A 14,979-nucleotide genomic window follows, 5' to 3' on the forward strand; every position below is an offset into this window, starting at 1 on the left:
TGTGATGCATCAAGAAACCTATTTTCCTCTACCATTAGATCCCACATTGATACTATAATGTTGATTTTGCGGAAACAATATTTTGTAGTATAAAGCAACCAGATGTGCTTAAATTTATAGGTGTAACAGATGCTACTTTAAGAAGTTGTTTTCATATCACATCCTGTTTCTATAATTACTTAATGTACAATAACAGCAGTATATGCTTAAGACAAGCAAAAAATCCAACAGTTTTTCAGTGCGTGTAGTAGCTTATCTTTACAGGTAATGGTGTTGGGTAAACTCTATAAAAGTCTGTTCTCAGCTCTTGGCACACGCTTGGCCTAAGCCATATAGCTTTTGTACTGTTTATAAGGCTTAACTTCAAGAGTCTCAACAGCCGAAAAGATTAACTGATGTCAGAATAAAAGATGTTTCTTTGGCAAGGCCCAGGATGAAGCTGCAGCTGCTTCTTTTACAGGCCTTCTTCGTCCGAAAAAACAGTGAAACGGAGAGTGTATTTCACTCCAGTAGGGGGAAATGAACTGTGTCCGTCAGTTATGAGCTACCATTTCAAAGTGCAGAACAGTCTGGTAGAGATCTTGCTCCTTATAGAAACGCCTTTGTACCAAAGAAAAAGAAAGCTTGGAAAGATTTATGCTGCAAATGTACAGTATATATCAATATACCATCTTCCTTTTCAGATGCAGCCCATCGTATGCATGAAACCAAATGATTTTCCCATATTTTTCTGGTTGCTTCTTCTAAGAATAAATCAAATTTTAAAAGAGCGGCACAATGAGAAACAAGACTGACTTCTTCAAAAGGGACTGCTGAGGTCCTTTTCATGGGTTTTGGTCACAGTTACATAAGTCAAAACTAATACAGACAAAATGAATCATTTTCAGAGAAGAGAAGTACAGCATCTCTGCCAATAGCAGAACAATTGTAAAGATTTATGGATTTCAGATGTTGCGTCTGACTTTCAAGCCCCTGCCACAGGAGATTTCTAAGTAAATCTGACCTATCTATTGGCCATTTTCTGGCTCTTAAGGCATCTTCTTGATCCAATTCTCATACAAATCCTACTGACGAGTTGATCACTGCTATTTGTCAAACACATTTCACGGTGCAGAATGTATGCTACAAGTGCATCCATTGTTTAAAAAACATGTGGAAACACAGTGAGTTAAACCACATACCTTGTTTTTTCCTTTAACCAGTTCAGGGTTGACGTTTATGCTTTTAATCCAGTTGTGGGAGTAATTTCCTCTGTCATTAACGTTGACCTGGATTGGCTTGGTGTGAGCAGTGCAACTGCATGACAGAAAATATGCAATAAGACCATTTCATCATGCTGTCAGTATGTGTAGGGACAGATGCAAACAATAATACGGCAGAGAAAGCAGACTTTCATGTTTTGAATGAGAACCCTGGAGTAACATTAAAACATATCTTGCCTATATCACACAATTATAATATACAATATACTATCTGATACAAAAGCCCTAATTCTGAAAGATTGAGGGTGTTTTAAAAGACCTCTGAGACTAATCTAAGTAGATTCCAAGTCTAGACCAGCTTGTCTGGGTTATAAAACCAAGAGAAAGCATTGATTTGACCCCCACCCCCAAACCCTTCACCGCCCGTGGCGGGGAACAATCAGCCTGATGAGAGGAGAAGCAGAGGAGGAAACAGCAACAGCGACAGGAAGGGCTGTGCTATGCGTCACCTCGTACAGGAAACCTCCCACCCCCCCCCACACGTTCTGGCCAGAGGAGATAAGGTTGATCCTAAGACCTTGGCGGTCAACAAGGGACAGCTGATAACTTCTCAACTTGGTGATAAAGACACCCCTAGATTTATTCCCTCCTCACTATCAGCCTCATCCCACATCCAACACAGCGGGCTGCCTTCACCTCTAAACCCTCCCCGCACCCCACGTTTCCCCTCCTCTCTGAACTCCCAAGGATTTAGATGAGATATGATCTTGAAGGGCTACATGTTGGATTTACAGTGACAGGTACTTTACAGGGTCAGAGCTGTATAAAACAAACATTTTGCACAATTGGCCTCCCACCAGGCTATAGCTGTGCCTTTGTCTCATTAGCTGCCAGCCACTGTTCCCAGTGCCAGCCCTGATTATCTTTAGGCCTGCAGAAAGAGTTGCTTTGACCCAACTAATGCTCTGTGATTATTTATTCTAAATCTGGCAAATACAAGTGCGATTTTTAAGAGAATGTAATAATCGAGGCGCTGGAGGTTTAACACCATCAAACATGTAACATAATTTAGTCTCTTTTTTGTGCAGTGGTCCACAGTGTTGTTTTTGTTAATGGTGTTGAGGCCTGATAACCCAGGGGTAGTAGCCCATTGTTTCCCTGATCTTACAACACGCAGGTCTCCTGCTGTCATTGACAAGCCAGGATCTCAGGGAATGTTCATCTTGTTTGTGGGTTCACTACCAGGCCGGTATTCAAGAACAGTCACTCAGTTCTGTTCCGCTGTGTAACAGCTCTGGGAATCTGAGATTAATTTATCTCCCCCGTGTTTTCCCTTCAGCCTAGAGAACCGCTGACCACAAACGAGAGGGCAGTTCTCGAGGGCTGCGTTTCTTTGATTAATGTGTCATATTCTGGGCCAGAGACAATTCAGTCAATGTAGATCTAATTTATAGTGGGATCCCTGGGCTGGTCTGGTGGCTCTGGACCCCACACTTATTTTGTTGTTAAGCCTTTGGTGCTGTTTGTCTGCGCGCTTATGAACGCAACTCCAGCACCAAGGTGGTCCTTAAGTTTTTGTCCTCTAACACAGCTGTCCATTTGTGCAAACGCTGCACAACAAAAAAACATGACTTTATATTTACAACAGTAGATGGATTATCATTTCTGTTCAGCCCAACAGAAACTGCTTTTACAGCTTTCCAGACAAAGAGAAACTTCAGGCGTTAAAAGTAACCTAAACTATATTACTAATATCCTATAAAACGGCAGATAAATCTGAACATTCAGTAAACAGCAGGTAATTGAATGAAACACCACACTCATTTCAGGAACACTTCATGGTACTCAGTGGCGTGTAAATGATCTTGAATCATATTATGTTGGATATTCGTAACTTATGAAATGTGCACTTAAAATCTGGTTAATTTTTTAAATATGCTTTTAATTCATAAAGATAGGAGAAAGTTAACATAAAATCTAGTTTAAATATTTTAGTGCTTGGAACACAGCTAGATGGTGACTCACTTTGTCTGGGCGGTATCTGATTGACAGGGTTGCCAGAGCCAAGTGATGTTTGGCAGGGGCACGCCGTAAGCAGTGCAGGTTAGCTGATACTGTTTGCCAAACACGTAGGGCTGCACGTCCACGGTGGCAAGCTCTTCCTCTGAAATCGTCGGCTTCACTGCGGGAGAGAAGTGCACATAAACACACTGACACAAAAACTACAGGGACAGAGATAAAGAGAGAGCGACAACAGGTTAGATCAACCGTCGGTCAGCCGACCCACTGTGGAATCTCATAATGCCTTTATAATGAGGGCCGACAGTCATGATGGATAGCCATGAAAAAGTTGCCATTGACACCAGTTGTCCTTTAGATGTTGTTTAAAGAATGGCAGGATGATTAGCTAGCCCGGGGCTGGAGGTCAAAGAACGACCCCACTGTGGCCCATGCCCAGGTCAGTGATTCAACCATCAGCAGCTGACAAAGACCTCTGAGTCACCTCAGCAGACAGTCCACATCACGTAGCCAATCTCTCCATAATGAAGAGCTAAAACAGTCAGGCCACGACAGACATTCACTCAGACTCTCTGAAACACTCTAAGGACTTTCATCTTCCATGTTGTCAGACTTCCCTGATACAATTTTCATTAAAATACAGAAGAAAATCTATTTGGAATAACCTTCTTCAAAGACATCTGAAACAATCTTTAACTCTTTAACATGGATCGACATCAGTTTTCTAGAGCTGGATTTGGACACCTTTCATGCGATCCTTTAAACCTCTGAAAACTAGAAAAATTGGTTTGATTTCTCTCAAAAACATGGGAAAAACATAATAAACAACAACTAACAAACAAGGGAAAATTGTCCACGAATTTCTTGCTAATATCCAACTTACACAGGTTCAAATGGTTAACTTGAAAAGTGCACTCGATAGAGATCAAGTCTCTGTCAAGCAGCCGCCCGAGCCCATCACTGCCACTCTTGACAGTTCCAGTCGGCGCGCAGCAGTATTTTTCAAAAGCCTCCTGGAAACTTATATTTACCTACATAGTTTACTTACTTATGTTAGAAGCACAAACCACAAAGAGGAAAATGATCAATTCAAAAAAACCTGAGCAGGCAGAACACTCTGCTTTTGCAACGCTCCCAGAGTGGTGTAATGCTGTGCAGCCATGACAGCTGGAACGTGATGTGGTGTACATAACATAAAATGAGGATTTATTCATTTTGTATTGTTCTTAACTTTCAAAATGAGACCACATGGATGTCAGTTAATGAGAAAACTGCACATTTTTATCAATTTTGTATAAATGCTTAACCTTAAATTACACAATCTGTGTTTATATCTTTTTATCCTTTTTGTTTTTTAACTATGACTTTTGATATATAATAGGGGAGGTATCTACATACACAATTTTTGGCTCCAACCTCTCAACTTTTAATGTCTTTGTATATGTGCAAATAAATTAAAAGAAATCTAAGGGTACACACAGTCCAAACCACTAAACGGGCAACCCAAAACCCCCCACTCACCCACACACACACACACACACACACACACACACACACACGTAAGACACATTCATAATCTGGCGTACTCTGACAACTCTAAACAACTGATGAACAGAGTTTGAAAAAGTTCCATAATTGATACCAGAAATCTCTCTTCGCTTTGTTTGTTTGCGTCTGTGTGTTTTACTTTTTGTCATTCCAATAAATTAAGGTTTTGTGAGGCAGGACAGTCAAGGGCCATAAATAAAGCTTATACAAGTCAGAAGGGGCTTATTTTTTTTTACCCTTTTTGGCACGCTACAAGGATTCCTTGATAATGGTTAGGGAATGCAATGAAAATAGCTCTGCCCCCCCATGGCAAGCTTGAAGTAACTGACACACACTTCTCTGTTCTCTATCACGAGCAGACTTCATCCAAGTCTCCACCTAACATGCTAAAACATTTATAACCTCTAGTGTTAACAGTTATCAGTAGTCTTTGCAGAGTCATCAAAACAATGAACTGCAGGCTCAGTCCTTGTTTTCCTCAAGCTGTATACATATTGTAAGGAACATGTTGTTTATATGAGCTGCACTGTATATACACATGGTGAGGATGCAAATAAATGCTGTGGACTAGGGGGGGTCTGGAGCGGCTGGAGTCTGCGTGCAGAATAGAGCCCAGGCCATTTACACACTGCGCCAAGCCCCTTCAAAAGAGCCCCAATAATCAACAACAGCTGCCCCGGCTACGTCAATCCAGCCCTGGAATCAACAAGCCCCCAAATTCCTCTCATACTAGAGCTGCTACCTGCCGTCCAGTGAACTGCAGCTACAGTGCAGGGGCAGCCTCAGTCTGCAGCCAAGCCACCGCTTCATTTCCTTTGGATCAGCATTCATTATCAGGTTTATGCCAACAGCTTACCATCGACTGCCAGCGTGTAGCTCAGATTCTTGTATAAGCCGTTCACTTGGCTGCCCAGGCTTATAGTGAAGACCCCAGCGTGCTTCTCCTGCACATCAGTGATGATCAAGTTATAACCAGACATCTTGTAACAGGTGGAGTTCTTATTGATCGGGACCCCATCCTTATACCTACAAATATGACACATGGAAAGGTTTTTTTTAATCATGGATAAAGCACAACAATCAATAAAAAGAAGTGAAAAAAAAGTTGATTTATGAATTGATTTATAAAATACACGGTTAGCTGCAGTATATTATGCAGGTACTACCAAACCAAATACATCTCAGCTTGTTTAAAAAAATTTTAAAACACATTAGAGAAATAATAGCCTAAGAACTTGATGGTAATTTTATACATAGTTTTTATAATTGTGATTTTTGTCTAGTCTTTTTTTTATTACTTATTACTGTATATTACTGATTTCTTTGACTTTATGATCATATAGCTGCTTGTTTTAACTGTGTCTTGTAAGGTGTCTTTAAGTGCTTGAAAGACGCCTATAAATAAAATGCATTATTATTATTATTAACATTCATAGTTACAAATAAGACAGAAAAAAATTGTAACACCCCCACATGCAACAAAAAAAACAGTCTTCCACAGTTGCTGTTAGTGCTAAAGATCAGTACTGGGTAATCAAAGGAGAAAGGTTAAAAAGGGAAAAACTAGAGAAAGCAATTTCTGATGAATTTGTGATGTGATTGCTGGATAATGAAAAGCTGACACTTCACTGCATCACTGGCTTTAAAAATAACCAACACACAGCCAGCTTCACTGAGGTAGACTCTATATGCAGTGTCTCTATATGTTCAAAGAGGCGTTACCATATTTTGAAAAATGTAACCTGGACCACTAATCTGCAGTTTTTATTGTGACTGTAGGTCATCACTTACCAAATTGTCATGTCTGGTGATGGCAGAGCATTGACCTTGGGCTCAAACACAAGTTTCTTTCGACCTTCGTTGACAGTCACTGCACTGAGTCGCTCATGCCGATAGGAGACATTGAGGAATGGATCTGGAACAAAAGATTAATGACTGATATTGGAATCAAAAAAAGTAAAGTTACCATCATATCACTGTGATATCACCACAGTGACACAATTATTTAGATGTTAAAATGCATTATTTGTGGGATAATTAAGATGTATCGTTGTGCATTTTAATAAACTTTACAGCTCTTGGAGGACAAATTTTAAATTACGTGCCTGCAGTCTGTTGCACTAGCTGAGATTATGTTTAAACTCAACCTAATTATAATGTAAACTATCAGTTAGTTGTGATTTATGCATTATTAAAAAATGGTTTACAACAGAGACAAGCTATAAATAAGTAATAAGTAATAGTTACACACGCCTCTATAGTTGGTGTAAATCATAAATTGTCACATAATTACACTCAGTTAGTGTAAAAGAGCAGTTTTTCTGCCACACAGAACTTTTTTTTTGATTAATTGCATGTCATTTTGCAACACAGTAATCCAGTAGATAATTTATTGAAATATCTCAATATCAATCTAATTTACTATGATGCCAAGATGCCCATGCCAGTTAAAGCTGCAACAATTAATTTATCAATTAAGGGAAATTAATTGCCAACTATTTTCAATTTATTGTCACAGTCATTTTTCAAGCAAAAATATGTGAGAATTTGTTGCTTTTCTGTGTCATATATAATAGTAAATACAGAGCCTTTGGGTTAAGACTGTTGGTGAGAGAAAAGAAGCAAAAATTTAAAGCTGTCACTTTGGGTTTAGGGGAAATTATGATGAGCTTTTTTTCCACATTCTTCACATCTTATAGACTAAAGGATTCATCGATTAATCGTAAAAATAATTGGCAGATTAAATGATATTGAAAATAATCGTTAATTGCAGGCCTAATACCATCCAGGAGGCTAATTTCCACGATAAAAATGACAATGGGTCTCTATCTTTGAATAGTGATTGGCCACTTAGTTATGACTTCATAACCTTCCAAATAGTCGTTTGGTGCAACCAATTTTAGTAACTGATACAATTACAAACTGACTTATCAGCCTCTAGTGTCGACTTTACACCCTAACTTCGGGGAGAATTTACACTAACCTGATGCAACCTCATGCAGATTTTAATCCATCCAGAGCATACTCACCATAAACATGGACTTTTACTGAGACATCCTTGTATTTCGTGGGATCAAGCTCAGCTCTGCAGCGGTACACCCCCTTATCCTCCTTGGTTATGTTTGGCAAAATCAAAGCCTTGCTCATCATGTGAGCCCTAGCAGGGCGGACCTCGGTCTTGTTCGTAGAATGTCGATTTTCCTAAAGACAAAGGAACTGTTACAACCTGTGAGGTTTCCTTTTAAACGTTTCAAAAGTAAATGCTTAACTTACTCTCTTCTTTGGAAAATCCCATGTGAAGTTTAATCTTCCATTATAGCTGGTCTCACCAGTACAGTTGAGCACGAGGGTTTCTCCAACCAACACTCTGACACGCTCCGGGGTGATCTTCACATTATCAAGAACAGAAGCTGTAAAACGGAGGCAAATATAAGAAGACTGTGAAAAGGTCAAGAAACAGAAATTGACACAAATCTAAGTTTGGCAACAATCTCAACAGACTCACTCAGTCTTCTGGGGATGTACATCGACGTGAACGTACGACCGTTGACCCTGGTGCTACAGGTGAGAAAGCTGTATTCAGAGTTGGATTCATACGGAATCTTGAATCCAACTTTTGGATCCCACAGCATTTCCTTTTTGACCTTTTCTGATAAAGTCTTGACCTGCGATCAAGAGAGTAGACCAGAGAGGGTTTGTCAGAACCATATGTCAAGGCGTTCCTGCTCTCAGGTCGCCAAATATGGCAACATCATTGGTGGTCCTATGGTTTGGACTATGATGCACTACATGTAGCAAAGGAGGAAGTCAAGTGATGCAGTATAAAAGGTGATGAAGTTTACATTGGAGGAGGTTGTAAAAACACAGGATTTTCTCCCAGGAGGTTGCTGTTTGTGTCCCATGTGAAACCAAAAGTCAACTTTAACTTATTTCAGAGTTGCGCAATGTACTTAACTAACACAAAAGTACTCATGTCAACCCAAACCATGGTATTTTCCTAAAACTAAATGAGTAGTTTTGGTGCCTGAACCTAACGGGAAGTTTACATGAAAAGACACTGTATGTGTGGAAACTGACACTTGCAAAGTGATACTAGAGGAGCACCTAGAGCGGCATTGTCTGAAGCGTAGGGCCACTGAACAAGCTGATGAGTTGGGAGTGAAAGAGCTTGTTGAGTATATACGTAGATATATAGATATTTGGTGACACTTGTAATGTTTGGTGACATTACAGATCACTGAGCCGGACAGACTGTATTGTAATACACTCAACTTCATTTAACATTAACTCATGCTCTACCGGGCTCAGCTGGGGACAGACATCTGTTAGAGTGATGCTCTAATTACATTTTATTGTTTTGTGGAGTGTAACCTCTGCAATCATTTATGCAACAGAGCACAAAACATTTTGGACTCGGAAAAGGATGTACGTGCTTGCTGCTATTTGTTCTCATGCCAGGAGTTGGGCAGGGAGAGGAGGCAAGGGAAGGGAAGGAAGGAAAAGGAGCAGGAAGGAGGAGTGCCGAAGATTTACCAACAGCAGGAAGGTCACACAACATCTATCTGTGCCATCTATCTGAGTCACATGTGTTTTTCTGTGGTAGGCATGACATGGTCATACGTCAGTGACAAAAAGCTCACACCTTTATGGTTGGCATGGTAACGTTATCAAGATGGCGTACATGCTGTCTTTACTGACTAAAATCGTGTTCTTAAGTTTGACCGAAAGATGAAAAAAGTTTTGCAAACCACATCACCGAGGGAGGTCTCCTCCACTGTCACCTTAAGCTGCATTCTGGTATCCTCATGATAAGTTACCTGTTGATTCCTGTGACTGGGCACAGCGTGAACTGTTTTTCTACTACATTTCCTGATGTTTGTAAGAGAAGTGGGACTTAATTTAGTCTGAGAGTCTATTCTGAGAAAAACACTCTTGGAGCACCTTCCTGCTCTTACAGGAAGCAGACAGAATGACTCCCAGCACCACCCCTGAGCTTCCCTCAGACAAGCCACTGTCCCTGGTCTGTTTCTGTGTGCTTGAGTGAGTCAACACACAAAGGGTGTGAGAACCAGTGAGACGCCTTAAGCACAGAGTGGGAGTGCTTTTTTTCCCCCAAAGACAAGTAAGGATACCCTGCTATGGTATTGATAGGAATCTTGCTTTCTCAGATGAAGTACTGTGTGATTTACTTCCAAGTCCATGTTCTACAAACAATAAGATAAAACAACTTAACCTGAAAGTGAAGGCCATGAGCAGAAGGTGTGAAATGACTGGCTATGCCTGATGCCATTTTAGTATTAACTGTTGTCTCCTGTTGTCTGCTGTGTTTGGACTCAAGTCATGTTTGTGATGTTTGCCACATTCAGGGCATTAAGTTTCTTTTCTTAGAGCAGAAGAGCGTTGCTAGAATTGGCAGCAACTGCAGAAGCATTAGTTTTGTTTTTGGAATTGGAACAATTCAATTTGATTTGTAAAGAAATCTTTAAATAATGAAAAGGATGCAATGCGTGGTGTTGCATCGTGGAGTCGAATCAAATCATTGACATGATAATCGTAAGTGAATCGAATTGGGAGGCCAGTGAAGATGCACAGCCCTACTGGATGCATCATTTCTGAGCATAAGACGTGAGCTTACTGGACATACTGTCAGACTTGCGTCTCTTCAGACTGCAAGAGACCTTGTGTCAAGTTAAAAGCTGTTATTATGTCAGTTTCTTAAGTTTCGATATTTTTTCAGTAAAGAGAGTAACTATTTGGATTTACATGTAGTCAGTTTATCCATGTAACATGTGTTTGTGATGTTTTCAAAGATATGAGGGCTGCTGGTCACCATCAGTCATGTGATACAGTCATGTTGCTTAAGTATACTTCGGTCTGTTGGTGATGACTTACTTAATCGTTCATTGAGTAGGCAGTACATTTGTAAGCGATTCAGAATACATAAGTCATCTTTTGTGAGGCCTTACCCCTGTGAGTGTTACAACAGTATCAGGGGAGGACGTCCGGCAGGGCACCACAAGGCTGGTCTCATGCCTGTACATGAACAAGACGTCAGGTATCTTTGGATGGGGATCCACAAACGGTTGTTCAGGATCTGAGGAACAAGAAAAATAATGATAATTGAAATCCAAAATACAGGACACTCAGAAATCACATTTCAAAGCAGGTGCGGCCCCTTTTGGCTAGTGGTGTTTCTATTGGGCAGCCAGGCATCACACCACTGCTGTGGGAAATTCCCAGCTACACAAGTTGTCTGTGACTGGTGTGAGGTCAAGACGCAGTGGTGTGATAAAGGAACTTTTATTTGAAAAGTGAGCATGGACAATGATGTCATAAACAGCTGAGGGGCTTTGAAAAGAAAGACTAAACACACAGCTGGCTGCCTGATAGCCAAGCAAACTGGAAACCACTTTCAAAGAGCAACAGAAGAGGGATCAAAGTGCATCCAGTGCGTCTGCACTGTCTACAACTATTTCACATCACATTTTATATCCTTCAGACATTAGTTGCTCAAAGTGTGCCCAGAACATTTTGTGGTGGACATGAAATGCATGCATTGTATTTTACTTGTCTGTGGTGCATTTCAGTACTTTTACAGTACTTTTACTCTCAATGTCATACATATATTACTTGAACCAGCTACTGCTTTAAACTGCACCCCCCTAACAAGGGTCTGTCAGGTTAGGAATGACAACTTGTCGAAAGCTACTGGGTAATCGCAACTAGTGGCTCCTTGCGAGTTGGGGTGGGGGAAATAATCGATTATTTGAAGCACTGCGATGCAGACATGGATGATTTGGCACTGATTGACAAATGTCAATAATTTCTTATCTAAATGTTTGTTGATAACGATAAACAAAAGAGGCGGAACTCAACTGTGGGGGCAGTGCTACACGTAACTCATAATTCATCGTCACAAAAGGCAGTGGTTGTAAGCAAGTTTTAATTTAATGTCTCTTAATGCCATCACCCAGTGACTAACGTTAAAAGGTGCGGAGCAGTGCTCAAAAGTTACTGGAACAAACGAAACTGGCTTACTAACATCCACTGCAGCATAAAAAAACTCTGTGGCAAGTGTTCTAGGAATTACATTTAATCATCAGTGCTTATGCTGTTTACTAAAGTCAGCGATTTCAGTGGATCACTCAGCAGTTTAAGGTACCACAGACAAACTTTAAGGCTGAGGAAAAAAGGAAGTTCCAGGAAAAATGAATTAACTCAGAACAGATAATGTGATCTGCCTTTTCTGCAAAGCGGTGAAATGGGTGTCAAGGAATTTAATGTTAAATGCTTTTATGAGACCAATTGTAAATCATGCCACAAGTTCATGGGTAAAGCGCACAAACATAAGGTATAACACTTTCAACAAGACTTATCTAAGCAAAATTGAGTCTTCACTAATCTTGTAAAAAGTAATTAAGGTGTAACACAATCAAGCTCTGTGGTAGCTTCCACAACTGCTAAGCATTGTATGATGTTCTGTGATAGAGAGTTTGTGTTAGACTGCTTGGTGAAAGTGTCTGACATTGGCGCTCAGTCACAAAAAACTTGCACCCTGTCTTAGTCAAATATTTCATGTTTTATTATTTTCTGGGGCATTTTAATGCCTTTATTCAATAGTACAGCGTAAGCGTGAAAGGGGAAGAGAGAGAGGGGGTGACATGGAGCAAAGGGCCAAGGCCAGAATCAAACCTGTGGCTGCTGTGACAAGGAAACAGCCTCTGTACATGGGGCCCCGGTCCACCCACTGAACCGCCAAGCACCCCAAACATTTCATGTTTTTACCTTTATTTAATGCCCTTACACCAAATGTTGCAATGTTTAAAAAAACATACAAACCTAGGTAAAATGGGCTGAGGCTAACTTAAAAATTTTAAATTGGCTGCCCTTATGCTGCCCAGCACAAACTCCATTTCCAATTGTGTAATTGTAGCTGGTGCCATGTGACGCTGAAGGGGAGACTTAGGAAAACAGTAGTAGCAGGAGCAGGAAATCACAGTCAATGACCAGGGCTTCCCGTGCAATCACACTCACCCTTAAACCTCCAAAAGAAACCATAGTACGGAAAAAAAACAAAACACTTCCTCTCTGTTACCCTCTGAGAAGGAAGGCCATGACACTTGAATGTGAATGCATGTAGATTAAAGTCAGCTTGTAAGGAATGACTGTATATATATATATATATATATATATATATATCTATATATATATATAAAGCATACAATTGCAAAACTTCTTTGTTTTCCTTCCTTCTTTTTTCCCTTTCTCAACTTTTTTCTTTTACTTTCTCTTCCGTTTTTGCTGACTAATTCAGTTTTTTTCTCGCTTGAAGTGAGTAGTTTTTTTTCCAGCTCTAATATGTTGCAGGAAATATCAGATTGCTCATTAACCATTTCATTCAGTGCCACTGTTTGTCGGCTCGGTTCCACTTCAGACCCTACCACTGGCGTCAGCAGATGACAATCACCCTGTGAAAACCTCTCTTTTATCAGAAGTCTCAGCATTTGCAAAAACAAACAGTTAAATCCTAATTGGAGGAAAAACAAATCTAATCAAAAAGAAATTGCTCTTATCTGCATTTTAGTTTATAGACAATTCTTCGTATTTCTAAAAAACAGTACACTCAGTTTTTCTCATGCTGGAAAGTTACTCATATTCTACACTGGAGGTGAAAATACCATAAATCTCCCAGAGACTCAAAAGGTTTCTCCTTTCCTATTCCCACTGGTTCCCTGACTGTGTTTGACAAAAACGACCTTTAATCTAAACCGGTCGGAGCACTTTGAGGGTCTCACCTTTGACATAGACGTAGGTCGAGGTGATGTGGTCCGAACCATTTTTGGAGTAGTTACAGCTGTACTTCCCTGTGTCGTTGGCCCTCAAGCTTGAGACTGTCAGTCTGCTGCAGTGTGAGTGAGGATGGCGTCTGGAATCACACTGCTGCACCTTCACTCCCTCGGATTCAACTGATCGGCTGGAATCAGCAAGTGTCCAGTGCAGCGGGCCGTGACCTCTGACAGAAGACATAGAGGGACAACATTAGATGAACACAAAAAATAATAAGACAGTTTGAGGCTGCTTTGTTTGAAAGCAACTATCTATCAAGCTATATATGTAAACAATATGTAATATTAAATATGTTTTTTGGATTTGACACATCGCATTTATATATATCTGTCCTCCTTAAGGGAATACTTCAATCACCAAATAATTGTTTAAATATCAATAACTCATCCCATAGTACACTGAAAACAGGAAGACAACTCTTGTGCTCACTGCATCCTGGCTAATACTTTATCATTATGTTTCTGCATAAACAGCACAGGTGTGCTACTTGTCCATGTGCAAGACTGTTAGGTGAAAGTGTTGTAAATACTAAGGATTTAGCAAAAATGCATGTATTGGGGAAATACTGAGCATACAACTGGATATGAGACTTGGATTTGTACTGCAAGAGTTGTGTAAAAGTTTGTAAACCGATATTTTGATAGAATTTTGCCGTTGGTAAACATGGTTGCCTTCAATTCATCAAGATTTTCTCCCATTTTGGGTTAACAGTGGGGGGAGAGGTATTCTTGTAAAGAAAACATCTGATCTAAATATTCTATTTCAGATCTGTTTTGAGGAAAAAGTGTCAGCTGGCAACTCACAAGCTTTTTATTTACGGATGCCAGAGGCTGCATCTCCCTTTGGAACTTTTTGACTTGGTGGTCATTTTAAGTTTATTTTGAGTTAATCTTGAATCATCCAGTAACTTGAACTTTCACATGGGAACATGTTTTTACTTGAATGATGTGCTCAGCTAACACATTCTTTCCACAAAGCATCCATTTTAAAACTCTTATTAAAGAGATCCCCGAGGAACATCAAGCATGTCTCGCATACCACTGCCTTTGCCTGCAGAATTTTGGGTCAAACAACCTCCAGCTCTCATCCAGTGACAGAAAACAAGACAGAGCTGTATGGGCCAGGCGTCTTAGCATATGGCCTTGTAGGGAAGCATTACATTAGATAGACGTGAGTTCCTGAACATTCCTTGCAGGCTTACAAAATGATGCAAGGCTCTCTAAATTCTTAACAAATGTGTTTGCAGCACACTTGGGTCCCACCATCCCTAAAGGAAATTGTGACAGACTGATAACTGTGGACCACCACTGGTTCCTGTTAAGGATTGGCTTGAGGCTCAGGCATGTCCCGTTTATTTTCACCC

General features: G+C 40.2%; 1 protein-coding gene across 2 annotated transcripts in view; it reads right to left on the reverse strand.

The window, feature by feature from the left end:
• Positions 1–14,979, reverse strand: part of kdrl (kinase insert domain receptor like) — a 69,126-nt gene that overhangs the window by 38,764 nt on the left and 15,383 nt on the right. For both annotated transcript variants that reach the window (XM_042492779.1, XM_042492780.1), the window contains 9 exons: positions 13,565–13,782; positions 10,736–10,863; positions 8,275–8,434; positions 8,043–8,179; positions 7,799–7,970; positions 6,561–6,684; positions 5,626–5,795; positions 3,228–3,384; positions 1,182–1,296 (listed from right to left, as the gene is read on the reverse strand). In XM_042492779.1, the coding sequence (XP_042348713.1) occupies positions 1,182–1,296; positions 3,228–3,384; positions 5,626–5,795; positions 6,561–6,684; positions 7,799–7,970; positions 8,043–8,179; positions 8,275–8,434; positions 10,736–10,863; positions 13,565–13,782 (1,381 nt within the window). The remainder of the gene's footprint in view (positions 1–1,181; positions 1,297–3,227; positions 3,385–5,625; positions 5,796–6,560; positions 6,685–7,798; positions 7,971–8,042; positions 8,180–8,274; positions 8,435–10,735; positions 10,864–13,564; positions 13,783–14,979) is intronic.

This window comes from Plectropomus leopardus, chromosome 9 (genome assembly GCF_008729295.1).
Source record: "Plectropomus leopardus isolate mb chromosome 9, YSFRI_Pleo_2.0, whole genome shotgun sequence".
Taxonomy (NCBI): Eukaryota; Metazoa; Chordata; class Actinopteri; order Perciformes; family Serranidae; genus Plectropomus; species Plectropomus leopardus.